Genomic DNA, 26906 nt, shown 5'->3' on the forward strand with positions numbered 1-26906 from the left:
TAATGGGGTTTGTGGTGAAATTGTGCCTTAGCCTCTTGAACTTTTTTTAAATAACTTTTTTAAAAGGTTTTTCTTTTTTTTTTTAAGTTATTTATTTTTGAGTAATCTCTAAACCCAAAGTGGGGCTTGAATTTATGACACCAAGATCAAGAGTGTCATGTTTTTCTGACTAAGCCAGCCGGGTACCGCCAATTTGTTTTACTGTGTGTTTTTTTCATGTTTTCCTAATTAGAACGAGTCTTTTTGGCTAGCTCTTTGGTTTCTTTTAGAGGAAATTGTTCTGTATGTAGCTGTAGATTTGATGTGTCTGTGGGAGGATGTAAGTTAAGTATCCTTCTACATTGCCATCTTGAACTAGAACCTATTTACTTTTTTTGGTTGTTTTTAAAAAATACTTTATTTGAGAGAGAGTGAGAGAGAGCATGAGTGTGGGTTGGAGGGAGGGGAGGAAGAGGTGAAAAAGCATACTCCCCTCCCCCCTGAGCAGGCAGCCTTAGGCGGGGCTTACTCTCAGGACCCTGAGATCATGATCTGAGCTGAAGGCAGACACTTAACTGATTGAGCCACCCATGTGCCCCAGAACCTATTTACTTTTAAAGCAGTAGAGAAATAAGGTTTAAATATGATTGTTGAAAATGAGAAGGTAATCCTAAAGAAACGGAGACATTGGAGGAGGAGACTTGGAGGAGACAATGGAGGAACTTCAGAATTCAAAGGATTTGTAATGTCACTGGGAAACCTGATGAGGGGGGAAAAAATAAAATGACACTTCTACATAAATGGTAAACATAACATGTAAAGAATGAAATTTGCTTAGCAATTAATAAATATAAAGAAGCCGATCTTTTAGAAATCAAGATTCAAAGAATATTAAATTAGAAAATAGTATGTATTTTTTAAGAAATGCAGAATAATCATAAAATTAAAGAAGAAACATATAATAAAAGGTACACAAAATATATAGTCTCAGAGCAAAGACAATATAAATGCAATAGAAAACTCATTCAGAAAACAGAAGAGGAAATACAGAGTTGTTGATCCATACCAATTATGAAATCCAGCTTGGCAGGCATTGTGAAGGCTTGGTCTCCTGGGGGTGTGGAGGAAATTCTTTGGATAATTTAGTATCTTCTCTTTGGGGTGGTTTTTTTCTGTCATTTATCCTGTATAAACAGATCTAAGGTAGGTATTGTGTATGTATTTGCCTTGGGGTCTGTATAGCTGTCTCAACTTGTATGTTGTGGTACAAATTTCGAGCTTGAGTATTTTAAGAGTTGAGCGTATGATACTTTTTAAATGATTGAATAGTGGGGTTAGAGAAGAGGCTCTGTTCCATAAAGTTATTCAGGATCCCAAGCTGATGGGGACTTTACTTTCTTTAACGGGTGGTTTCCACATTTATAGTGTATGTTGATATCAGATAGCAAAAGGGGGGGGGGAGTAGAGGATTGTGGAGAAAATCTTTATGGGCTTTGAGTAGTAAGTGGTATATACCACTTTTGCCTCTGACCAGAACTTAAATCACATTTCCAAACCAACTCCAAAGGAGGTTAGGGAATGTAGTTCTAGCTGTATGCCCAAGAGGAAAGGGAAACAGTTTGGTGAACAGCTGGATAGTTTCTCCTTTATCCTACCTGTCTTTATTAAAGCACTGTTATCTTAACCAACAGAAAGCATATATTTTTTTAGGTCCACGATACATTTGCAAATATAATTCATGTAGTAAGCCATAAAGGAAGTTTGAGATTTGTCTAAGGAGAGATTCATAGTTGCATTTTCTAATAATTCATTAGAAATCAACAACAACAAAAGATGCTTAACCTCCCTTACTTTTTTGGAAATTACACACTCTGGGTTTTTAAAAGAAAAAGAGAAAATGGAAAATGAAAATAAATTAGAAATTATATAGAAATTGATGAAACAAAAACCAGTGTTTTGTTCTACAGAAAATTGATACTTCATGGGCTTTTATTATTTAAAAAAAAACCTAAAAATACATAAACTGATATCCAACTTAAGAAATTAGAGATAGAGAACAGAATAAATATCCATATTGCTTTCATATTTCTGTCTCTTTGAACTGCATTTACTTATGATTACCTCAGGCCTTTTCATCACTTTTTTCGGCAAGTGTCTATTCTGTTGCTTGCTGTTTTCAAAATGCATTTAAATTTTATTTTATTCATCACAGGCAGTTTTCTTCATAGTTATAAGATCATCTTTGTTGAATTAAAATAATAGAAAAGTACATAAAATGAATTGGTGAGATTAAAAGGGAAATATGAATGGGTTAACTCTTTATAAACTTGGGAGTTGTTAAAATTTTGTTTTTCTTCTAGATTCTGATGGAAGGAGGAGGAACCTCTTCTTTAAAAGACAGACCAGCATCTACAAAAATCTGTCACTGTAACTATAAATAAATTTTATTCTTAAAGAAAAAAGACAACTAACATTTAAATGAAAATTAAGTGGCTTTTCCCCCCAGATTTTTGCTAGCAAATATTTCATAGATATCTTAGAATATACTAGCAATGCAACTGGTTCTTTAAAATTACTTTTACCTTTGAGAAAATATATTATACTTAAGTATATATAATGTATATATAGTTTAGTGAATAATAAAACCGAAACCCTTGTATGTACTTTGTAGCTTAAGAAATAATGTAGAATCAGTATTTTGGAAGCTCTTCTCAATTGCATTTCCTATCCTGCCCTCTAGAGGTAACTATTATCCTGAATTTATTTTTTGTGATCTCCCACGCAGTCTTTTCCATTGCTTGGTTTTGAACTTTCTACAGATTGAGACAGACTACATATTTTTCTGCAATTTTTTTTGTTGTTTACCCAGTAATATATCTTGAGGCTTGTGTACTTTGATAGTTGTGACTCTAGTACATTTCATTATTTACTACTATACAACCTTCTATCTTGTGAATGTAGTACTACATCTTATTTATACATACTCTGGCAGTGATTACTTAGGTTGTTTGAATATTTTGTTATGATAAACAGTGCTGCTTTGGCAATTCTTGATATTTCTCCTGGCACACATGTATAAAAATTTCCTCTACGATACATAGTTCATATGATATGCACATCTTCACCTCTTCAAAGTAATGCAAAATTATCTTCCAAAGTTATCGTGTCATTTTAAACTTTCGCTAGCAAGAGGTAGGAGTCTTAGTTTCTACATATTCTAACTCTGGGTCAGCTTTTTATCATTGTTGGCAATGTGGAATCTCACTGTAATTTTAATTTATATTTCTCTAATTATTAATTAGGTCGATTGACCATTCCTGTTCCATCTGTGAAATGCCTTTCATGTCTGTTGCCCATGTTTCTTTTAAGAAATTCAGCTTTTCTTATGGGATGTGTCTTATATATCTATATATATCTTGTATATCCTATATATTTTTTGTAGATCCTAGATATTAATTGCTTGTAGACCTATATGTAGCAAATACTTCATGTTTGAGTGATCTTTTTATTCTTTGCGGTATTTTTATGGGCAAAAGTTTCTTTTTAAAAAAATTTTTTTTGAGATTTTTAATTTATTTATTCAGAGAGAGAGGGGCAGAGACACAGGCAGAGAGAGAAACAGGCTCCATGCAGGGAGCCTGACATGGGACTCAATCCTGGGTCTCCAGGATCACACCCTGGACTGCAGGCAGTGCTAAACTGCTGCGCCACCAGGGCTGCCCTGGGCAAAAGTTTCTGACAGTTTTTATATAGTCTGTGATAGAATGATTGTTCAATATATCTAGTCCAATAGGAAACCTAGAAAAAAAATTTTTAAAGATTTTTATTTATTCATGAGAGACACAGAAAGAGAGAGGGGGAGAGGCAGAGACACAGACAGAGGGAGAAGCAGGCTCCTTGCAGGGAGCCTGATGTGGGACTTGATCCCGGGTTTCCAGGATCAGGCCCTGGGCTGAAGGCGGCGCTAAACTGCTAAGCTACCCGGGCTGCCTGGAAATCTAGAAATTTTAATGGGTTTTTTCTTTTAGAATCTGTTTAATCTTTTGAATATGTAACACATTGGTTTCTGTCCCTATTTTTGCTGCTCTATTTCCTTCTGTATTGTATGAGTAGCTCTTTTCGTGTTGGTGTTGGTTTATGGTTTATCATTCCAGCTTTCCCCCCCACCAAAATAAAGCCCAAAAATATATAAGTGCACATATACACATGAATCTTGGTTCTTGCCTTTCTCACTCTGAATGTAATACTGGATATTTTATTTAGTATAGTATATTTTATAAATTAATTAAATGGATTAATTTAATAAAGTGTCCTATAGTGTTCTCCATGTTAGTGTTAGACATTCTATCATTCTTTATTTATGACCATGTAGTAATCCATTATGTGGATGAATTATACTTTATTCAGTGAATGCCCTGTTGATGGACATTTGAGTTGTTTCCAGTATTCTGTTCTTACAAATAATGTTGCAGTGAACAACATTATGCACACGTTCCTTAATTGTGGAGGTGCATTTTTGGGGTAATTTCTAAGAGTGGGATTACTGAGTCATAGGGGAGATACGTTGGTTTCTGTTTTTTGTTTTTTGTTTTTTTTTTTTACTTTTTTAAAGTAGGCTCCATTCCCAGTGTAAAGCCCAGCATGGGGCTCAAACCCACAACTCTGAAATTGAGACATGAGCTGAGATCAAGAGTCAAATACCCAATGGACTGAGCCAGCCAGGCACCCCATACATTAGTTTTTTTGATAGATATTTCCAAATTCCCTGTCATACTATTTGGCAGTCCTACCAGAAATGTGCCTTTTATTCTGCAGCCTCCCCAACATGATTTATGTTCTAACTTAGACATTTTTTTGGTGAATCTTCTAACAATAGATAGATAAATAGTTGGATAAATGTTTGGAATCTCTGGTCTCTTCTCCGCCCCCTTCTTACTGCTTTATTGCAGATCCTCATCACTTTATAACAAATTTATTGAATTAATTTTCTAACTGACTTGCTTTTATCTGGTCTCACCCTTCTTTAATCTATCCTCAGATGCCTTGGTAGGTAATTAAAATGCAAATTCCTTTAGTACTAAAGTGTATCCGTATACTTTTTTCTTCTATTCCATATGCTGTTTTTCATCTTGTCTCTCTAGAAAATTTATTTAGCTTTCAAAACCTATTCTTTATGCTTTTTATTTTTTTAAGATTTTAAGAATCAGTTAGTTAATTTGAGAAAGAGAGAGGGACAAGCAGACTCTGAGCTGAGCACAGAGTCCCATGTGGAGCTCAATTCCACGATCCTGACATTATGACCTGAGCCAAAATCAAGAGTTGGACATTTAACCAACTGAACCACCCAGGGACCCCTATACTGTGTTTTTCTGTAGTTCTTCCCAACTTTTTCTTTAGAGCTCACCACACTTAGCTATTACTTTCTCTAAAAATTTTTTATTTAAATTCAGTTTGCCAACATCTAGTATAACACCGAGTGCTCATCCCCTCAAGCTATTACTTTTGTGCCTTCTGTGACTTCTGTTGTTGCACCTAATTTTGTGACTTTTTCTTTTAAACAGTATGTTTTTCTCCACCAAAAGATTCTGAACACTTTGAGCATTGTAGACCTGTCATGTTTCCCTACTATTACAGTGCCTTACATAAGGCAATTACTCAGTAAGTGTTAAACTGAATTGACATTTCGATCTGTATATCTTTTCTTACACTGCTGTAGGTCAGATACTCATTCAAAAGACATTTGTCTTCTAATGACTCTGGTTTACTGTACTTATGAAGTGAATGAACCTTATGAGGGAGAATGCTTTTAGATTATGATGTTAGTAAAATCTACCATTCACTTTTCTGTACTCTGCTTTCCACTATCAAGAAAAACCTGATCCACAGAGGTATGAATTTCCTTCTAGAATGATGGACTAAGGATATCAGAGTTCAGCTAAGTTGTCTCTCTCAGTTGACTGGTTAGATTCTGTTACAGAGAGCATTAGTCCTGATCTGAGACATGAATAGATAGTACTTATTATAGTTTATTGCATAGAGGAGGGAATGTGGTTTGATATGAGTTGTTGCTCCACATTCCATTACTTTGTGCTTTTTTTGATAGCAAACCCATTTTCATAAACAAGGAGAGGAGTAGTTGAAGCTACTGTTGATTTATAGTATTTTTACATTATAGGGGGTCATAACCTACTTCTCAGGTGCATTTTTAAAGTGTACTTGCAATCATAAGAGAACATATTAAGCAGATAATGAGAGAATATCATACTGGATGCTTTGAATTTATTTTTTTTCATACAATTTTCATTGCACAATGAATCTTCATTTACTGGATTAGCAAATATCTGGCACCTTGGGATGTAATATACTTGTCTTATTCTTCCTTCCTGCAGTTGACACTTTAAATTATTTGTTCATAAAAAGTGGTTCATATATTGGAAAAAAAAACAATCCAATTTTCTTTATTTCTCTTTTCTTCCCTTAAATTATATACTCTTTATTTAGAGATACAATGATTTTAGGTGTAGAATAAGCCCTGTCAGAGATGCAAGCTGCCAAGCATATAAGATTTTAACTTGTTTTTGCACACTTTAAAGTGCTCTGTAGATGTTAACTAAAGGAGCCCGAGTGGCTCAGATAGTTAAGTGTCTGCCTTCAGCTCAAGTCATGATCTCAGGGTCCTGGAATTGAGTACTGTATTGGGCTCCCTCCTCAACAGGGAGCCTGCTTCTCCCTCTGGCACTCCCCCTGCTTGTGCTATCTCGTTTGCTATCTCTGTCTCTCTGTCAAATAAATAAATAAAAACCTTAAAAATTTTTTATGTTAGCTAAATTTATTTCACCAACAAATGTCTTCTGCCTGTGTGTATATATTTTGTGGAGCATTAATAAATACCATTCTTCATCAATTAAACCTTTATTTTCAGATCTTGATTCTTCACAGAGTAGTCAGTCTACCTATTACTCTCCAAGGCCAACAGATAGTTGCTTCAGTTCTAGTTCAGAGATGGTAAGTTACTTTTCTTTTTGCTTATTAGTTTATGTTCTTCTAATTTGGAATTACTTGTATTTCTCATTGTTTACCTTTACATTCTGAAAAAAATAATTGTCAATAAGTAGTAGATATGTGTAAAGAAAATACTTTAAAATATTTAAAATGGGAAGCCTGGGTGGCTCAGGGTTGAGTGCCTGCCTTTGGCCCAGGGCATGATCCTGGAGTATCGGGATTAAGTCCCACATGGCTCCCTGCATGGAGCCTGCTTCTCCTTCTGCCTATCTCTGCCTCTCTCTCTCTCTGTGTCTCTCATGAATAAATACATAAAATCTTAAAAAATATTTAAAATGTAATAAGCTTAATAAACAAATGTAAAATTGAAATGTAAATGAGTATCATTCATTCACATTTATAAAAATATGTTTATTTTAACAAAAGCTACTCTTATCAAGATATGTATGTCTATACATTATAAAGTTGTATTTCTTTTAAAATGCTTTTTAAAAGGACCCACTCACAATAATTGAAACCTAAAACAACTAAGAATACATAGAAAAAATCTGAAGACTTACGTGAAGAAAACTGTAAGATGTTGATTAATGTAATCTGAATAAATTGGAGTGACGTGTTATGTCCTGAGTAGAAGTGCTGCATTTCTCAAAGATCACACGTTTTAATGGATTCTCCTTCATTAATTTTTCCATCTTCATTGCATCTTTGGCTCACCATCCAAACTGCTCTTTAAGGAAGAACACCAGTGACCTCTGTGTTGCCAAATTCATTGAGCACTTTCAGTTTTTATTTTTTGAGAACTAATAATATTGGTAGAAATGATTTATTTTCCTTTTATGAAACATTTTCTTCTTTTTGCTTTTCTGATAATATACTATCTTGATTTCCTTCATACCTCTTTGAATTCTACTCTATGCCTTTACTGACTCTCTACCACCCCTCCCCGTATATAAATGTTGTAATGTTTAGGTTTTGATGCAGGACTGTTTTCTTCTCTTAACGTATACTCTAAACTCTAGGTGATGTTCTATATTTCACTGACATATGCCATCTGTCTCATGACAATTTTCAACTTTATCACTTTAGCCCAGATCCTTATTTAGATCCTTCCTGTTTATATATCTTCTTGGATATTTCACAAAATCTTTTCTTTGTACATTAAACTGTTTCTTCTACCTTACTCTTATTATCCTTCAGGTCTCATTTTAGATATGTGGCTTTTTCTAAAAAGCCTCTCCTTGGCTCCTCAATCTAAGTTAGGTCCCTTACTTATGCTTTCAAAGTGCTTCATACTTGTTCTTTATAGTGCTTTTCTCAATTTGTAATTATATATACATGTATATGATTATTCAGTTAATATCATTTCCACCCATGAGAATATGTGCTTTAGTAGGGCAGCAACCATGTCTGCTTCACTCACACTGCAGATGCTAAAGGAATATTTTCTTAAATAAAATAAATATTTTCTTAAACAGTAATGAGCCTGTTTTTTTTAAATTTATTTTTTTAAAGATTTTATTTATTCATGAGAGACACAGAGAGAGGCAGAGACGTAGGCAGAGGGAGAAGCAGGCTCCATGCAGGGAGCCTGATGTGGGACTCGATTCCAAGACCCTGGGATCATGCCCTGAGCCAAAGGCAGACGCTCAACTGCTGACCCACCCAGGCATCCTGAGCTTGTTTTGTTTTGTTTTTTTTTTTTTTTAAATGTGTGCCCAGCCAGTCCCAATGCTATTTCTTGGGTTTACTTTTTCTATTTTAGTGCCAATCCACTGAGACCTCTACCTCATCTTAGTATTTTTATGTAAACAGTGACTTTTTTTTTTAAAAAAAAGATTTATTTATTTATTCATGAGAGACACAGAGACAAGCAGAGACATAGGCAGAGGGAAAAGCAGTCTCCCTGTAGGGAGCCTGATGCAGGACTCGATCCCAGATCCTGGGATCATGCCCTGAGCCAAAGGCAGAAACTCAACCGCTGAGCTACCCAGGTATCCCAACACTGACATTTTTTTTTTAAGCCGGAATAATCAGTACTGTTATATAGAATTTTTGTTAGAAATATTTTGGTTACTCAGTAATTAAAAGATAAGTTTTCCATGAAGTTGAAACATTCAAGCTAGCAAATTGAAATTTATACCTATTAAAAGTTTTTAAATTTGACTTTTTAGGTAACTGTTGAAATATTTATTCTTTAATCCTTTTTTTTTTAAGTAGGCCCAATGTGGGGCTTACCCTCATAACCCTGAGATCAAAACCTGAGCTGAGATCAAGAGTCAGACACTTAACAGACTAGGCCACCCTGGCGCCCTGAGATATTTTTCCTTGTTTAACCTTTTTTTTGTCTATTTGATTTCCGGTTAGCTGATACTTCCTTAAATCATACCTTTCCTGAGACTGGGCCCATAAAAGATACAATATAGATACTTTTTGACTTAATTAAGTTAATGGATGAAGAATTTGTTTATTAATACCTTTGTGAAAGGGTCGAGAGATTGTAGCTTGTTATTATGGGGACTGATAAGAGACAAAATTTCCCTTTTCTTTTTTAGCTCTTTGCATTTTGAGGATTTTTTAAAAAGATTTTTATTTAATTATTCATGAGAGACACAGAGAGGGAGGCAGAGACAGGCAGAGAGAGAAGCAAGCTCCCTATGGGAAGCCCGATGTGGGACTCGATCCTGGAATCCCAGAATCAGTCCCTGAGCCAAAGGCAGACTGAACCCAACCACTGAGCCACCCAAGGGCCCGCATTTTTAAGATTAAAAAAAAAAATTGACACAGAGCACAGGCAGAGGGAACTGCAGAGGGAGAAAGAGAAGCAGACTCCCCACTGAGTAGGGAGCCTGACATGGGTCTGGATCCTAGGACCCTGAGATCATGACCTGAGCCAAAGGCAGATACTTAACCAACTGAGCCACCCAGGTGCCCCTCTTTTGCATTTTTAATACAAGAATTATTATTGTTCTTGCTATTTTAAAAGTCCATAACCTCCTTGGAAGTGGTAGATTATTATTGTTTTTTAAAACTTTAATTCCAGTGTAATTAACATACAGTGTTATATTTCACATGTACAATGTAGTGATTCAGAAATTCTATACATTATTTAGTGCTCATCATGACAATTAATCCCCTCTACATATTTCACCCATTCCCCCAACCCACCTCTCCTTTGTAGTTAAGAGTCTGTTTTTTGGTTTATCTCTTCTTTTTCTTTGTTCATTTGTTTTGTTTCTTAAATTTTACATGAGTGAAATCATGTGGTATTTGTGTTTCTCTGATTGATTTATTTCATTTAGCATTATAGTCTCTAGGTCCATTCATGTTGTTGCAAATAGCAAGGCTTCACTTTTTTATGGTTATGTCATATTCCATTATATATATTTATATATCTTACATCTTTATCTATTCATCTGCCCATGGACACTTGGGCTGCTTCCATAATTTGGCTGTTGTGAGTAATGCTGCAACAAACAGAGCGGTGCACTTATCTTTTTGAATTAGTGGTTTTGTAATCTTTGATTAAATGCCCAGTAGTGGAACTACTAGATCATATGGTAGTTTTATTTTTAATTTTTTGAGGAACCTTCAAAAGCAGTAGATTACTGTTTGAAGACTGTTTGTTGGCATAACAGCTTTGAATTGTAACCTGCCAAGTATCTTCTGTATTTTGAAATTTTCTATTATAGAATGAATTTTGAGAATGCTGTGAAGTGACTGAATGATTTGTAAATTTAAGCAAAAATTTACAGAAAAATCACTAAATTTCTTTCAGCCATCTGAAGATGAAGATCAAATATTACAGCAAATTGAAGAATCAAATAGGAGATCCATCAGAATCAAAGAAACAACTAATAATTTTTATCCAGAAGGGATACCAAAACTTCCACATGGTAGTATTATTAGGAACAATACCAAAAATCAAAACCAAAATGAGAATCTTCACCACTTCTTGATGAAAAATAATGCAGATCAATTTCCACAGTCTCAGTATAATTCAACACACATATTGCAAAACAAAACCAGTGATAACTTCATTCTTCAGGTTGCAAGATGTGATGCATGGGTGCAAACGGACAGTGAACCTGTAATGGAAGAAAAATTAGATGCTGCTGTACAGTGTGATATAATTTCAAAATGTAAATGTAGAAGTAATGTGTCTTCTCTTTGTAATGTTGAAAGATGCAGTGAAAATGTTAATTCAGATACCACTGGAGGGCAGGAAACCCTTAAGAACAACTAATATTCTAAAATCTCAGCTTAAGATTTCACATTGCATTTAATGTTCAGAATTTCATTAACATAATAAGGTGAAAGTATTTACAGGATATATTTATGGCTTGTTTTAAAACATTTTAATATTAATGTATACATTTAATTTTACATAGATTTTTAAAAACATAGATATATCTTCAAGATATATGTAGTATTCAAGTTTTTAGGAAAATAATATATATATGTAAACTTACTATTTATCATAGTGATTATTATATTGTGGTATGCTGCTATTTATGGATAAAAGTATGTTTAATTGCTTCCTTCCATGTTTTCTTTATTTTAAAATTTAGTGCAACCACGTCTGATAGCAGAAATGTTCTCTTCCAAGATTTTAAGACAGAAAGTAATGCTAAATAATATTGAATATGTTTTATAATCTCATAAGAATTTTGGTAGCTACTTAAATTATGAATTTTCATGTCATCCTGGTACAGGAGCCATGCCTATCTATTCTGTATTGTTCTAATTTTAATATATATGATGCCAAAATGAGCACTACTAGCTACTTAAATATTATACTTCATTAAAAAATTCTGGCATTGGGCAGCCTGGGTGGCGCAGCGGTTTGGCGCCGCCTTCAGCCCAGGGCCTGATTCTGGAGACCTGGGGTCTGGTCCCACGTCGGGCTCCCTGCATGGAGCCTGCTTCTCCCTCTGCCTGTGTCCCTGCCTCTCTCTCTCTTCGTGTGTGTCTCTCATGAATGAATAAATAAAATCTTTAAAAAAAAAATTCTGGCATTAATTTTTAGCTAAAACAGATTTTCTATTTTGTTTGGATAATGCTTTTTGTTGGGGCTTGTATTAATTCAAAGAAAAATGTTTTCTCTTCAAGATACAAAAAAAATATTTCAATCCTTTTTTTTTTTTTTTTAAATTCATTCACAACAAACAGAGAGAGAGAAGCAGAGAGACAGGCAGAGGGAGAAGCAGGCTCCATGCAGGGAGCCCGACGTGGGACTTGATCCCAGGTCTCCAGGATCACATCCCGGGCTGAAGGTGGCGCTAAACCGCTGGGCCACTGGGACTGCCCTTCAATACTTTTATAAAAGACATGTTCAACATTGGCAAGATGATTTATAGTTACTAATTTTAATCTTGCTCAGATTCTTTTCAAAAATAATTTTTTAAATATTTAAATTCAATTTGCCAACATACAGTATAACACCCAGTGCTTATCCCTTCCCAAAAATATTAGATCAGAATTTCTCATTTATAAAATATAGGCTTTGTTTCCAACATAACATTTATTTTTTGTTTCAAGATTTTAAATGTTTATACTCTGAAATTGACCATTTGTATGGATATATTACAAACTGTACAGCAGAGGGCATTCTGATACACTGAACAAAAATATAATTGGTAGGAGTTTCTGTGCTTTTAAAGAAAAGACAGATGAGATATTGCAGTGTTATATGCACACATATTCAGTATTGTGCTGCAGGGGTGATTGAGAAACACAACTGATGTTTAAATGATAACAATCTTAAGTTTTTTTTTTTCAATCTTAAGTTTTTTAGCTAGTTTTAGGAAGTTATTTTTGCAGACTCAGAAAGCTTAAAGAGCTCCAAAGTAATTTTCTTAAAGTATTGGTAATCATCTCATGAAAGGGGAATATAATTATCTGATGTACATTGATAGTTTTTCAAAAGGCTAGATTTTCATTGTGATTTAAACAAGTATTTCATCATGGACTGAACATTATTTTGCAAAAATATAACATAGCAATGGAAATCAATATATAGAAAAAGAAGACTCTTTAGTGGTGTTACTAGAATAAGATTGAGCTATGGATCTTAGGTTGGTTTAAAATATCAAATAAATGGATTTTTTTCCAAATACTAATGAAAATGTACCAGTTGAAAGCACATTCACTACAAAAATCTACACGTAGGGAACATCTCAGTGGCTCAGTTATTGGTTGAGCATCTGCCTTTGGCTTGGGTTGTAATCCCTGGGTCCTGGGATCGAGTTCCGCATCTGGCTCCCTGCATGGAGCCTGCTTCTCCCTCTACCTATGCCTCTGCCTCTCTCTGTGTCTCTCATGAAAAAGAAATAAAATCTTTTTAAAAATCTGCATATAGTTATATTTTTATCAGTATTATAATGTGGTAATTAAGCTCAGTAAGGTAAAAAGGAATGTCAGAGCTTTTCAGTACAGTGACCACATATAGAGCAGGGTAAAGTGCAGTGTGGTAAAGAATGTAAACTTGCCCAATAAGAGGTCTGCCTTTTGCCCTTGGCCTTCGGGATATAATCTCTAAGCCCTTGGAGTGTCATTCATGCCTGTTTAGAAATGTCTTTGTTAGCCTGAGACCTTGGGCCACACTAGATAGTAACAGGATGATTTAGAATGAGACTTTGAGTCAAGCTGTATCAGCTCAGCTTCTTAAGGCTAGAAACTGAGGTTATCATGTGCACAGTCAGCCATGCCACTGTGAGGGAGCCCCAGTAAAGACTCTGGACACTAAGGTTTAGGTGAGCTTCCCTGGTTGCCAATATTCTGTGTGTTATCACACACTGATACCAGGAAAGTCTATGACTGCTTAGAAGAGGACTACTGGAAGCTCTGCATTACTACTTTCCTAGAGTCTGTCCTGTATGTTTCTTCCCTAGGCTGATTTTAATCTGTATTCTTTTCCCATAATAAACTATAACTGTGAGTATAACAGCTTTCAATGAATTCTGAGTCCTTATAAAACAAATTATTAAATTTGAGGGTGCTCTTGAAACCCCTGAAGGTAAGGGTAGTTTTGTGGACTGTTCCCCTAACTTTGCAGTTGCTAACTCTTCAGGTGCTTTAAGAAGATAAAAATAATGGAAAGGAAAGTGAATATAGATTTACAAAATCAAAAAGACATCTCTTACAGGGTAGAATAGATTGTAGCATACTTCTCGAAATGCAGTATGGTTTAGGTTTCCCTTTGATGAAACCATTTAATGGAAAAAAAAAAACAGTGTTCTTATTCACAACTTAAGATGTATAAGACAAACTCTAATAAATGTATAAAATAAATTCTAGCTGAGATTTTTCACCAATGAAACAAAATGGAAAGCTTAATGAGTATGCACACATTCATAATATAAACTACCAAGTACAGTGACTGCAAATAAGATAAAGTACAGTCAGTAATGGCTGATCTGGAGTTGGTGTTTAATGGATTTGTGAAACAGTGCTTTGTTTTGGTCAGCATTAACTACTCTAATAACTTGCCATCTGTAATAGTAGGAAGCTATCTTTAGGGATAGTCTCATGTAATTTTATTTTGTAGCACTTAACCATAATCGTAATTTATTTGTGCAATTTCTTGGATATTTATTTTCCCCATGACACTATACATAGGAGTGTAGCAAATGCTGTCCTTGCTCTGCTCACATTTCCTTGGCACTTTCATTTCAATACATGCCAACCTGATTTCCAGCTGACAGTACCTGTGACTTCTTTCCTGCAAGGTTTCTCTTGGCTGCAGACACCTGCTCTGCCTATGCGCATGTAGGCAGGAAGAAAGTACCAGGGAATTAATGCTGTTTGAGAGAAGTCTTTAAAAACAATGACTGATGGGAGTTGGTGGGTAAATACTCCAGTTCCCTTGCTTCTTGTGCAGGATAACTTTCTTAGAAGCATTTTCTGCACCACTATGTACTCAAGGTGTGTGATCCACAGACCTGTAACATTAATGTTATCAATCCTCAGAAATTAGAGGTGCAAATTCTTAGAACCCACCCCAACCAAAACTACTGAATCAGAATCTCTGAGACTGGGGACCAAGAGTATATGCTTAAGTGGATGACATTTATGCACACTATTCTTCCAGAGTTCCTGAAAAGGATTAAGTTACCTACAGTAGAGGCACCTGACCTGGGTGGCTCAGTCGTTGAAGTGTCTGCCTCTGCTCGGGTCATGATCTCAGGGTCTTGGGATGGAGCCCCACATTGCAGCGGGCTCCCTGCTCAGTGGGGAGTCTGCTTCTCCCTCTCCCTCTGTCTGCTGCTCCCCCTCCTTGTGCTCTCTCAAAATATTTTTTTTAAAAAGTTGCCTACAATAGTAACTTGCTTGGTAGTAAACCCTTTATTAGCTTCCTTCCTTGTCTCACTTCCCTCGTTCCCCATGCATCTTTCTTAAAATCACACCCCAAAAAACTACCTGTGCTTAAATGTTGAATTCAGTTTTGCTTTATAGTTTGCTTCTGGGAGAATCCATATTGACAGGACAAATTCAAGACAAACTGATGCATGAATTCTCTTTGTCGGTATGACTCAGATTCTGACATTGCTACTTTTTCTAGTTTTACAGTTCTCTAGTTGCAGTTCTCCATCCATTTCTGTCAACTGCTGAAAACTCAGTGCATCTAGCAGCATATTAGACATAGGTGAAGAGAGAATTTTTGAGATGAAATATACATCATAATAAATTGTCCAGAATGCACAAGAAAAAGAAATAGAAAATATGAGTGAAATAATAAGGAGGATAGAATAAGAAGCTCCAACATATACTTAATTGAGATATCTATCAACAGAGATAGAGACATAATTTAAAGCATAATACCTGAGAATTTTTAAAACTTGATAAGTCAACTAATTCACAAATTCAAGAATTCCACCAATTTCCAAGTAGAAAAAAAAAACCCGAAATTCATGTCTAGACCCAGTATAATAAAGTGGCACAGCCTCAAAGACAAATCTTGAAAGCAGCTGGAGGAAAAAATATCTTCCTACAACAACAGCTACACTGTTAGATGACTTTTTAGCAGCATTAATGAAAGACAAAATACAGTGTAATTAAAACTAAATCCTCACAGAAAAAAGCCATCATTCTAGATTTCTGTTTCCTTCCCAGTAGCTCCAGCACTGTTTATATCACTGAGCTAGCCAATACTAGCATTAAGAAATCATTTCTGTAGGATTCGGTAATTTACATTTAAGACTTTTGTATATAGATAGTACTTTGTGGAAAAAAGTTCCTGATTTTTTCAGTTTGGTCTTCAACCCCTATTTTCAGTAATTTTTCCATTGTTTCTATTTCTTTAGGCTGCCTTCTTAATGACATTGTAGCACTTGAAGTAGCTCAAGCAATAGAAATTTATTTTTTCAGTGTTATCTCTGATGGGCTGCAGTATATATTCCTTTGTGCCTGTTGCTGAGGAGATACCATTTCTTTTAAAATGCCTTATTATTTCAAGCTTCTTTAATACTTAAAGCTTTCCTTTTATATGCAGTTCTTGGCATTTTTGAATCAGGACACTCAGACTTGTTTGGGATGTTGAATATACACACATATATACATATATTTGTTATAATTTCCACAAATGTGAAAGAAAAGCAAAAACATAAAAGAATACAGTGAATCAAGGTAACTGGTAGCTTTTTCAATATGTATGTATTCATTCTGTATGTACCTATGTGGCTCAGCATCCACCTAGGGTTTCTTGTGAATGCAATTGCACATCAATCTGTGAAATCTATATCATGCTCAAATTGTTCCTTAATATATAATATGGGGACAAATTTGCCTTTTTCATTAGTTACAGCATAACTTGACTTTCTCCCAGACCATAATATCTTGCCAGTTTTTTAATGGTGTCTTTGAAGAGCAAAAGTTCTAATTGATAAAACCTAATTTATCTTTTCAGAAAAATCAATGATGTGGTCACCGTTCTCTTCTGTGTTTCCTTCTAGAAGTTTTGTACTTTTAGTTCTTACATTTAGGTCTATGATTTATTTCTGGCTTTTATGTATTTTACACCACATAAGGTCAAAAGTTGTTTGTTTTTTTAACATAGGTATCTAATTGCTCCGGCAGCATTTGTTGAAAAGACAATTCTTGCTAACTTTATGCCTTTGTCAAAAATCACTTCATGATATGTGGGTTTGAACTCTTTATTATGTTCTCTTGTTTTATTATTTTACCCATTTATTATGATCTGGGTTCTAATATCTATCATAGATATATCTCTTATGTGAAGAACACATTGTCTCGATTAGTGTAGCTTTATAGTAGGTTTTGAAATCAGTGTTGCTACCTGTTTTTTAAGTTTATCATTTTGGCTTTATGTGCATTTCCATAGAAGATTTGGTCTCAGCTTGTCAATTTCTACAAAAAAAAAAAACTAGTTATATTTTCATAAGGATTGTGTTGAATCCACATACTAATTTTGGGAAAATTGACATCTTAATAATCTTGTATTTTGCAATTTATATGGTTGTATCCATTTATTTAGGTTTTAATTTTTTTTTACCAAACTTTTGTCTAGACCACAGCTTCATGAGCAAAATAAATGTTTTAAGCCACTGAGTTTTGGGATTTGTTAACCAATAGTAGATAATTGGAACACAGTACCTGGGAGTGAGGTGCAGCCACAACAAAAACTTAGAACATGGCTTTGAAATGGAGTGGCAGGCTAAAGCTGGCAGGATCTTATTTCTATTCAACAACAGGGTTTTAAAGATTATCAAGGATGGGAAGTCAAAGATATATATATGTATTTTTTTTAAGATTTATTTAGAGAGTGCTCAGTGGGGAGGGGCAAAGGGAGAGAGAAAATCTTAAGCAGGCTGCACGCCCAGCACAGAGCCTGCTGCAGGGATCGATCTCATGATCCTGAGATCATGACCTGGGCTAAAATGAAGAGTCAGATGCTGAACTGACTGTGCCACCCTGACACCCTGAGAACTACTTATCTTGATGAATTTTTTGGATACAGCTTTTGTCTAATGAAGTGAACCCCGGTACTATTTATAAGAGACCTACAAAATTTTGTTGTGTTTTTAAAGATTTGTTTTAGAGAGTGTGCACCACACATATGTGGGGGAGAGGGGGGCAGAGAGAGAGAGAATCAGACTTCCTGCTGAGCACTGAGCCTGATGCAGGGCTCGATCTCAGAATCCTGAGATCATAAGCTGTGCCAACCCCAAGAGTTGGATGCTTAACTGACTCTGCTACCCAGGTCCCCCTAAGAGACCTACAGTGTTTTAAGAGAAGTATATTTGCAGAAACACTGCCTGCTTGAACTAAAAGGGACAAAGACAGTACAACATAAAAGGAGGCCTTTGGACTTCCAAAGTACTACGTGGCAGGAAGCAGGTTGATGAAACTAGCTGCAAACATAAGCAGTTCTTTACAGGAAAGGATGATGAAAGGGGTTGAACCATGAGCTCAGAGAGCAAAGTTAAAATTTATAGACATGCTGTGCTGCATTCATTGGCAACAGGCCTGCAGTAAGGGGCCATCCGTATGTACCTGACTGGATTTCAAAATTATTATTGACTGGTAATTCTTGTTTGCCTCTATTTCACCCCTTTTCAATAGAAAAGTCTATAATAATTATGCTATTGTATTCTGGTATACAGAGGACATATAACTTATTTCTGCAGTTTACCAGGGTCTTCAGATTGAGAATAGTTATACCTGAGGTGCTCTGCTTGGTCAATAGCATCTGGAGAGGCTCATACACACTTGGGTGGGATTCTGGACTTTGAACCTATGCCTGGTATAATTAGACTTTTGCAGAGATGAGGTTGTCTTGGGAAGTAGAGAGTATATTTTACATACAGAAGGAATATAAGTAATTCAAGGCCAAATGATATGTTCACACTTTGAGTCCCCTTTCACAAACAATGGGATGTAAATGCCGTTCTCTTGATTTGGGTGAGCCTTGATGACTTACTTCCAACAAACAGAATGAGGTAGAAACTGCATGGCTTCCAAGACTATCATACACACACACACACACACACACACACACACACACAGAATGATATAGTTTCCAGTTGGTACTCTTTTTTCCTCTTTCAGGACATAAACCTTTGCTGTCCTAAGCTGCCATTTGAAAAGTCTGGTAACTGTTAAACCTCCATGCTGGAGAGACCATGTGGAAAGACCATATTAGAGGTAGAGTAAGATGCCAGAGGAGCCCCACCTTTTGTGTCTTTTCAGTCTGGACACCAGATGTGTGACCAAATGAACTATCCCTCCCTGATTTTAATCAGCCAAGAGTGTACAGAAATAAAGATGTCCCTGCTAGCCATGCTCATATTGGATATTTGTGATCAAGACATGTTGTTTAAGCTACTAAAACGTTTGAAGTGATTTGTTACACAGCAGTAGATAACTGACAGTTCATGTTTCTAAGTCTTATTCTCCTCACTATTACATTTACTGATGAGAGCGGGAACACTGTTTTGCAATATTTAAAAAAAATATATAATGGCGTAGGGGTCCCTGGGTAGCTCAGTTGGTTAAACATTTGCCTTTGGCGCAGGTCATGATCCCAGTGTCCTGGAATAGTGCCCCATGTCAGGGTTCCTGCTCAGCGGGCAGCCTGCTTCTTCCTCCTTGCTCTTGCTCTCTCTTGCTATCTGTTTCTCTCTCAAGTAAATAAGTAAAATACTTAAAAAAAAAGTATATGGCCTAAAATAGTGGGTTTTTATATGAGCACTCAATAAATCCAGTTGGTGCTATAAAATGGATTGAAGCACAACCAGACTACATGCAGCTAGCTTTTTAAAAGCAGCTTCATTCTAGCATTATGGCTATATCATTTCATATTTCTCCTTCAAACCTTTGTTCTTGTTGCTTTATTTACCTTGGTTACTTTCTGACTTTGGCTCTTAATTTTTAACTTTTATATCTCTTTCACTTCATGTTGATTTTTGACTCCTTAACTAACTTTTTACCTGATAATAACTACTAAAATGTATTGACCCATATGTAAATTTTATAGCTCAAGAGCTACTGTATATCCTCTGGAAATAGTGCCTAGTACATACAAAAAAATTAGTAATTATTTGTTGATTACTTATGTGAAAGATACTGCAGTAATTTACATACACAACCTCTTTTATTCCTCACAACATTATGAAGATTAACCCCATTTTATGGATAAGGAAATTGGACTTTAAATTGGTGAAGTGACTTTCCCAGGTCGGTCATCCAGTCAGTAGTAGAGACAAGATTAAAATCAAAGATCTAACTCTAAAGCCAGTGCTTTTATTTTATTTTTTTTTTTGCCCTTTTTTTAAAAAAATTAATTTTTATTGGTGTCCAATTTACCAACATACAGAAAAACACCCAGTGCTCATCCTTCAAGTGTCCGCCTCAGTGCCCGTCACCCATTCCCCTCCAACACCCGCCCTCCTCCCCTTCCACCACCCCTAGTTCGTTTCCCAGAGTTAGGAGTCTTTATGTTCTGTCTCCCTTCCTGATATTTCCCAACATTTCTTTTCCCTTCCTTTATATTCCCTTTTACTATTATTTATATTCCCCAAATGAATGAGAACATACACTGTTTGTCCTTCTCCGATTGACTTATTTCACTCAGCATAATACCCTCCAGTTCCATCCACGTTGAAGCAAATGGTGGGTATTTGTCGTTTCTAATTGCTGAGTAATATTCCATTGTATACATAAACCAATGACTATGCTTTACCTCATTTTGATGTTAACATGGGTTTCCAGCTGATGACCATCAACTTTGCCCACACTCTTTATTTGGTTTGCAATTATTTGCTCTGTCTTCTCTAGAACTGATGTCTTACTTGCCTCTGATTTGTATGTTGCTATATTCTATCCTAGTGCTTATGTTTGGAGGTCTATGGAAAGAATCTACCATTAAAAATGTAATTATGCACACACACAAAATCAGAACCAAGACCTATTTCAGTAATTTGGAAAATAACTGTTTTTTTTTTTTTTGTGGGAAGTACGTAAAACCTAATACTCCCTGCAGCCATTGAACTATTTCCATGCTTGAAAAAAATAAGACCATTAAGAATGAATGGATAAGACAAATGGCAGTTTTTTCTGATGTTATGTTTCAGTTTTAGAATTAGATAATTAAGCCTTGCTCATACGCCAGTACTCCCCCCCACCCATTAAAGTGAAAAATCACTTGCTCACATTACAAAGTCTGCTTCTCTGTGGCATATTAGCATAATAGTTAACTCTTTTGATTGTTATTGGTCATTGGGTTCTCAAATTACTTGGTTCTCAATAATACTTTTGGTGTCATTGAACATGTTGTAGGTAAACCATATGTGTCTCTGGTTTGTTGTTTTAAGGATTTTTACTAAAATGTTATTTATGAGGTAGAGAAAAGGTAAAGTATAAAAATTGAGAGTGATTAACAAGGTAAGCCAAAAGAGCATTTAGCAAATGAAAAATCAAAGTATGATGAAGAGCAAAGATAGCATTTTCCTAGCATAACTTATAGTTAATTATAGTTGGCCCTTGAACAACACAGGTGTTAGTGGCGCCACCCCTCTTGTAGTCAAAAAGCTCCATATATAACTTTTGGCTCCCTAAAAACTTAATAATAGACTACTGTTGCCTGGAGGCCTTACCAATAACATGAGTAGTCAATTAATACATTTTTTTGTATATGTATTATATACTGTATTAAGTAAGCTAGAGAAAAAAATGTTTATAAAATCATAAGGAAGAGTCAAATACATTAATACTATAAAAAAAAAATCCAAGTATACTGGACCCCTGCAGTTCAAACCCTGTGTTCAAGGATCCACTGTATGCTGAAACTTTTATTATGTTTGTTATTAGTTATTATTTAATCCTAATCTGTCTTTAATAGTTGAAAATGGGACACTACATTTTACATAAGATCAGATCCAAGGATCATGATTTTCCACATCTGTTTTGGGTTTTTTTTTTTAAGATTTTATTTATTTACTTGACAGAGAAAGCATAGGCAAGGGGGCAGCAGGAAGAGGGAGAAGCAGGCTCCCCACTGAACAAGACTTTTCCCCCTGCCCCCGTATGGGGCTCAATCACAGGACCCTGGAATCATGGCCTGAGCCAAAGGCAGACGCTTAACCACTGAGCCACCTGGGTGCCCCTCCACGTGTTTTTCCCTGGAAATAACTTCATCTGATTTTATATGATGTGACCCCCCTCCCTCAAAAATTGCTAAGCGGCATTTTCTAAATTACTTCATAATGGCTCCAAGTAGTCACTTCTTTGTTCAATACTCATGAAGGTAACCTATTTCAGTTTATATATTAATCTAGAAATCTTTTTTGAATCCCACTGCAATATGTAGAATAGTTTTTGATGTGTTGTATACAATGCCTAGAACAATGTAATTCACAATAGGTGTTAAATTTTTGTTGGAGGAATTACACTCTCTTTTTGGGTAGATTTGGTCACTCTGCAATCATTGGAATGACAGAAATGGGGATGTTTTTAAGATGGCCTAGACTTGTTTTTATTTACCATTTCATCTGGCTCGAACAGGAATTAGGCTCTGTAGAGTTTCCCAAGCCATCTAACATTCAAGGCCTTAGGTAACCAACAATTCCTTCTTTGCTATCACACCAAGCTTACTTCCTTCTTAGCTTATTACCATTAACAACAATAACCAATATATATTCTACATTAAGAACAATAACCAATATATATTCTACACAGCATATGTCATCTTTGGCTAATCACTCCATAATATTATTGATTGAAGTGAGCATTATTAATTGAAGTGAAGTAGCCTAAGAGAGAGAATATTGAGTTCCTTTAAATTCTGTGATATTGGAACCCACAAGTAGCAGAAAGAAACTAGACTAGTTTATTTTTTTATTTTTTAAAGATTTTATTTATTCATGAGAGACGCAGAGAGAAAGAGAGGCAGAGACACAGGCAGAGGGAGAAGCAGGCTCTATGCAGGGAGTCCGATGCGAGACTTGATCCCGGGACACCAGGATCACTCTCTGGGCCGAAGGCAGGCGCTAAACCACCCAGGAATCCCCTAGACTTGTTTATTTAAAGCTAACAGATTCTATTCAACTGTAACGAATCTATTATTAATTGTTCTTTAGGGGTATTAATCTTTATGTTTTTATAACATGAAATAAAAAGATGACTATTGTAAATAAAATGGTTAATGAAATAATGATGTTGAACTGAGACCCAGAGTTGCAGAACTGTTTACAAGTAACTGTGGGGCTGAGGTAGGGTGCTATTGCAGAAACACTATAACATGTTGTATTTATAGCTATAAGGTCATATTATCTTTTTTTCCCCCTCTTTTGTAATGTGGTGAGGTCAGTATTTACAGCCTGTTCCACACAACATTTCCAGACAGCTAGGTAAGTTTCAAATGTCACCAGGATGGCTACCCATATTTTTGAACATGCAGCCTGAACACATTAAAGAATCCTGCACGGTAAAGAAAGTATACACATTTTTCAGAATTCTAAACCTGTAAGTCCTCCTTTTGCTCTTCCTATTAAAATGTAGTTAACAGTGATTTTTAGAGGCTTTAAATATATATGTGCAATAATTTAGAGATTATGGGAGATACAGATTAATTGAGATAGCCTCTTTCTCAATGAGTAATTTAATAAAGTGTTAATTCCTTTATTCATTCATGCCTATTCAGTGTAGGCATGTGTAGACTGTAAAAGCAATGACCATATGTTAGAAGAAACAAGATAAATTGATCCCTAGTCATATAAAACTCATGGTCTAGTAGGAGGTCTCATAAAGAAAATACAGAATATTATGATCGAATTATTTATAGAAATAGAATTAAAATATGCCACTTTTGGCTAGGATGCTCAGGTAAGGCTTCTTGGAAGATATACTTACAAATATTACAAGTCACTGAGAGTCTTCATTTTGAACAGAATGGATATAAAGCGGGGTAGAAACCCAGTATAATACTGAAGATTGCCAAAATGGTCATGATTCTCCATCCCTCCTTATCTTCACAACTGGTATGTTATGATGTTGCATGTTCTCAGTTAAGAGGTGGAACCTATTTCTCTACACCTGAAATTTGGGTAGGTAACATGAGTTGATTTTGCCTGTAAAATCTAGCAGATGTGACTTTGTGTCAGTTCTGAGCCTAGACTTCAAGAGGGCTTGCGTACTTATTTTTTCTTTCTTAAAAAGATGTTCAGCTGTGATGAAAAATTCTGGACAAGTCAGCTGAAAGATGAGAAACTACATAGAAGAGAGATGAGCCATCTCAGCTGAGGCCATCTTGGACAGCTATCACCCCACCCACCTAGTAGCTGACCTCATGCCTTAGTGAGCTCCGCAGTACCCCTGGAACCACCCGTCTGGGCACAGTCTGAATTGTCAACCCACCAAATTGTGAGCTAAATAAATACTTGTGGATTTGAAGCCCCTGTGTTTTGGGTTGTTTTTTTTTTTTTTTTACATAGTGATATTTAGCTGATCTAGCATAGTTAATAAGTGAAAGAATGTTTTAATTACCAAGCTCTTAATACCATTTGTGTGGTATATATACTTTTGGAAATTTTTTTTAGCAAACCAGTTTTACTTCTGTAGTGAATTCCTATGGCAAATTTCTTCTGGCAAAGATGGAGTTAGGATTTACAATGTACATGGATTATATTGCTTTCCAAAAAGTTTGTATCAAATTAATAGGAAATAGGTATCCATTTTCATTGAAATAGTCTGCTGTAATTATTTTAATGTCTTTGCTTATATGTTTTGATTTTGGGGGGTTACTTTCCTAAGTAAAAGTGATATTAAGGTTTTCTTCAGTTTATATCTTGGAATCACTTACAAGGATAATTTGTGGTCAGAAATACGAACCTCAGAGGGAATCAGCGAGGCCTTTGCTTTCCTATAGTTAAATAATATAGTGAGGAAGAAAGAATGTGATATTTGGAGTTCAAACGACTATATCTTCTCTGAAAATGTAATTTGCTTGATTTTTTTAGAAGATTATATTTTCTCAACTTTTTTCTTGCTTCCCCAAAACTAAGAGATAATGTTTAAAATTCAGCTATATTTTTTATAGTGAAATGAAAGCCACATGAAGTCCAATATGTATTGTCTGAATAAACTATTTTTGAATCTAGTGTATCTTGAATTTGAATAGTCATTTCATGAACAAAAGTGTCCTTTTAAATTCTTTAATGAATCTTTATACAAAGGATTTCAGGGTTTTTTTTTTTAAGATTTTTTTTTTTATTTATCACTGGAAAAAATTTTCTTATGCCTTTAGAATTGTTATTAAATTTAAATCTCTCTTATTCTGTATTCTAAATGGACTTTGGACTTCTCATAGGTTAAATCCTTTCCTTCTTAAAATTACACAGGCCCTACCATAATCCTGAGGACATCCAAGCAGAACAGTAGAATTCAAATAGCCTCGTCATCATCTTACCAGGGAATATGGTAAGAATGCTTTTTGCTGAGCAGAATCAGTATTACTGAGACTAGAAGAGTTTTATTACATGATTAATTTAACAGGGCTTGTGGTATGGCTGGATACAGAGGTAGTAGACAGTAGATTATTGCTTTCTTTTTTTAAAAGATTTAGTTAATTGAGAGAGAGCAGAGGGAGGTGAGCAGAGAGAGGGACAAGCAGACTCTGCACTGAGTGGAGCCTGATGTGGGGCTCGATCCCATAACCCCTAAGATCATGACCTGAGCCAAAATCAAGAGTCAGACAACCAAATGAACCACCCAGATGCCACTAATGTTTTATGCTTTGAGTTAGTTTGATGGCTTTTTTTTAAAAAAGGTTATAATTTGTTAATTAAATTAATAGCTTATTTGCATACAGTGCATATTCTATAATTGCTTGTTGATGATAGCAATGTTGTTACCTTAAACTATTTCTGAGATGTGGCATATTGCTTTTTAAAATTTTACCTCGAAAAACTTTTCATTCCAGCATAATTAACATACAGAGTTATACTAGTTTCAGGAATACAAAAAAGGTAATTCAACAATTCTATACATTACTCAGTGCTCATCAAAATAAATATACACTTAATTTGCTTTGCCTATTTCACCTTCCCTCATCCCCAACCTCCCTTCTGGTAACCATTGGTTTGTTCTCTATAGTTAAGGGTCTGTTTTTTGGTTTATCTTGCTGTTGTTTCTTTTGTTTCTTAAATTTCACAAATGAGGGAAATCATATGATTTCCTGACTTTCTCTGACTTAATGCACTTAGCATTATACCCTTTAAGTCCATCCATGTTGCTGCAAGTGGCAATATTTCATTCTGTTTTATGGGTGAATAATATTCCATTGTATGTATATACCACTTCTTCATTCATTTATGGATACTTGGGACACTTGGTCTACTTCCGTAATTTGGATATTGTAAATAATGCTGCAACAAATTGAGGGGGTGTATATATCTTTTTGAATTAGTGTTTTGTATTTTATGGGTAAGTACCTAGTGGTGCAATAACTGTATCATATGATAATTCTATTTTTAGTTTTTTTGAGGAACTTCATATTGTTTTTCATAGTGGCCATACCAGTTTGCATTCCTACCCACAGGACAGTTCTTTTTCTCCATATCCTTGCCAACACTTGTTTCTTGTGTTTTTTTTATTTTAGCCATTTTGACAGGTGTGAGGTGATATCTTACTGTGATTTTGAGTTTGCATTTCCCTGATGATGACTATTTCATGTGTCTATTGGCCATCTGTATGCCTCCTCTGGAGAAATGTCTTTTATGTCTTCTGCTGATTTTTAATTGGATTATTTGACTTTTCTGGTACTGCATTGTAGAAGTTCTTTATATATTTTGGATATTAACCCTTTATTGGATATGTCATTGCAAATACCTCCATTCAGGTTGTCTGTTATTTTTGTTGATTGATTCCTTTGTTGTTCAGAACCTTTTTATTTTTATGTAGTCCCAATGGTT

General features: G+C 35.3%; 2 protein-coding genes and 1 pseudogene across 2 annotated transcripts in view; 1 reads left to right on the forward strand and 2 right to left on the reverse strand.

Moving 5' to 3' along the window:
• Positions 1-11896, forward strand: part of C21H12orf40 (chromosome 21 C12orf40 homolog) — a 48752-nt gene extending 36856 nt beyond the window's left edge. Inside the window, 3 exon segments of the mRNA XM_041735580.1 lie at positions 2340-2406; positions 6902-6984; positions 10757-11896. Of these exon segments, the coding sequence (XP_041591514.1) occupies positions 2340-2406; positions 6902-6984; positions 10757-11224 (618 nt within the window). The 3' untranslated portion in view covers positions 11225-11896.
• The window catches only part of SLC2A13 (solute carrier family 2 member 13), a 395490-nt gene continuing 379385 nt past the window's right edge, over positions 10802-26906 (reverse strand). The window contains exon 12 of the mRNA XM_041735867.1: positions 10802-11066. The gene's annotated coding sequence lies outside the window, so the exon portion shown is untranslated. The remainder of the gene's footprint in view (positions 11067-26906) is intronic.
• LOC121480454 lies at positions 11642-11755 on the reverse strand (annotated as a pseudogene).

This window comes from Vulpes lagopus, chromosome 21, assembly GCF_018345385.1.
Source record: "Vulpes lagopus strain Blue_001 chromosome 21, ASM1834538v1, whole genome shotgun sequence".
In the NCBI taxonomy this organism is placed as follows: domain Eukaryota; kingdom Metazoa; phylum Chordata; class Mammalia; order Carnivora; family Canidae; genus Vulpes; species Vulpes lagopus.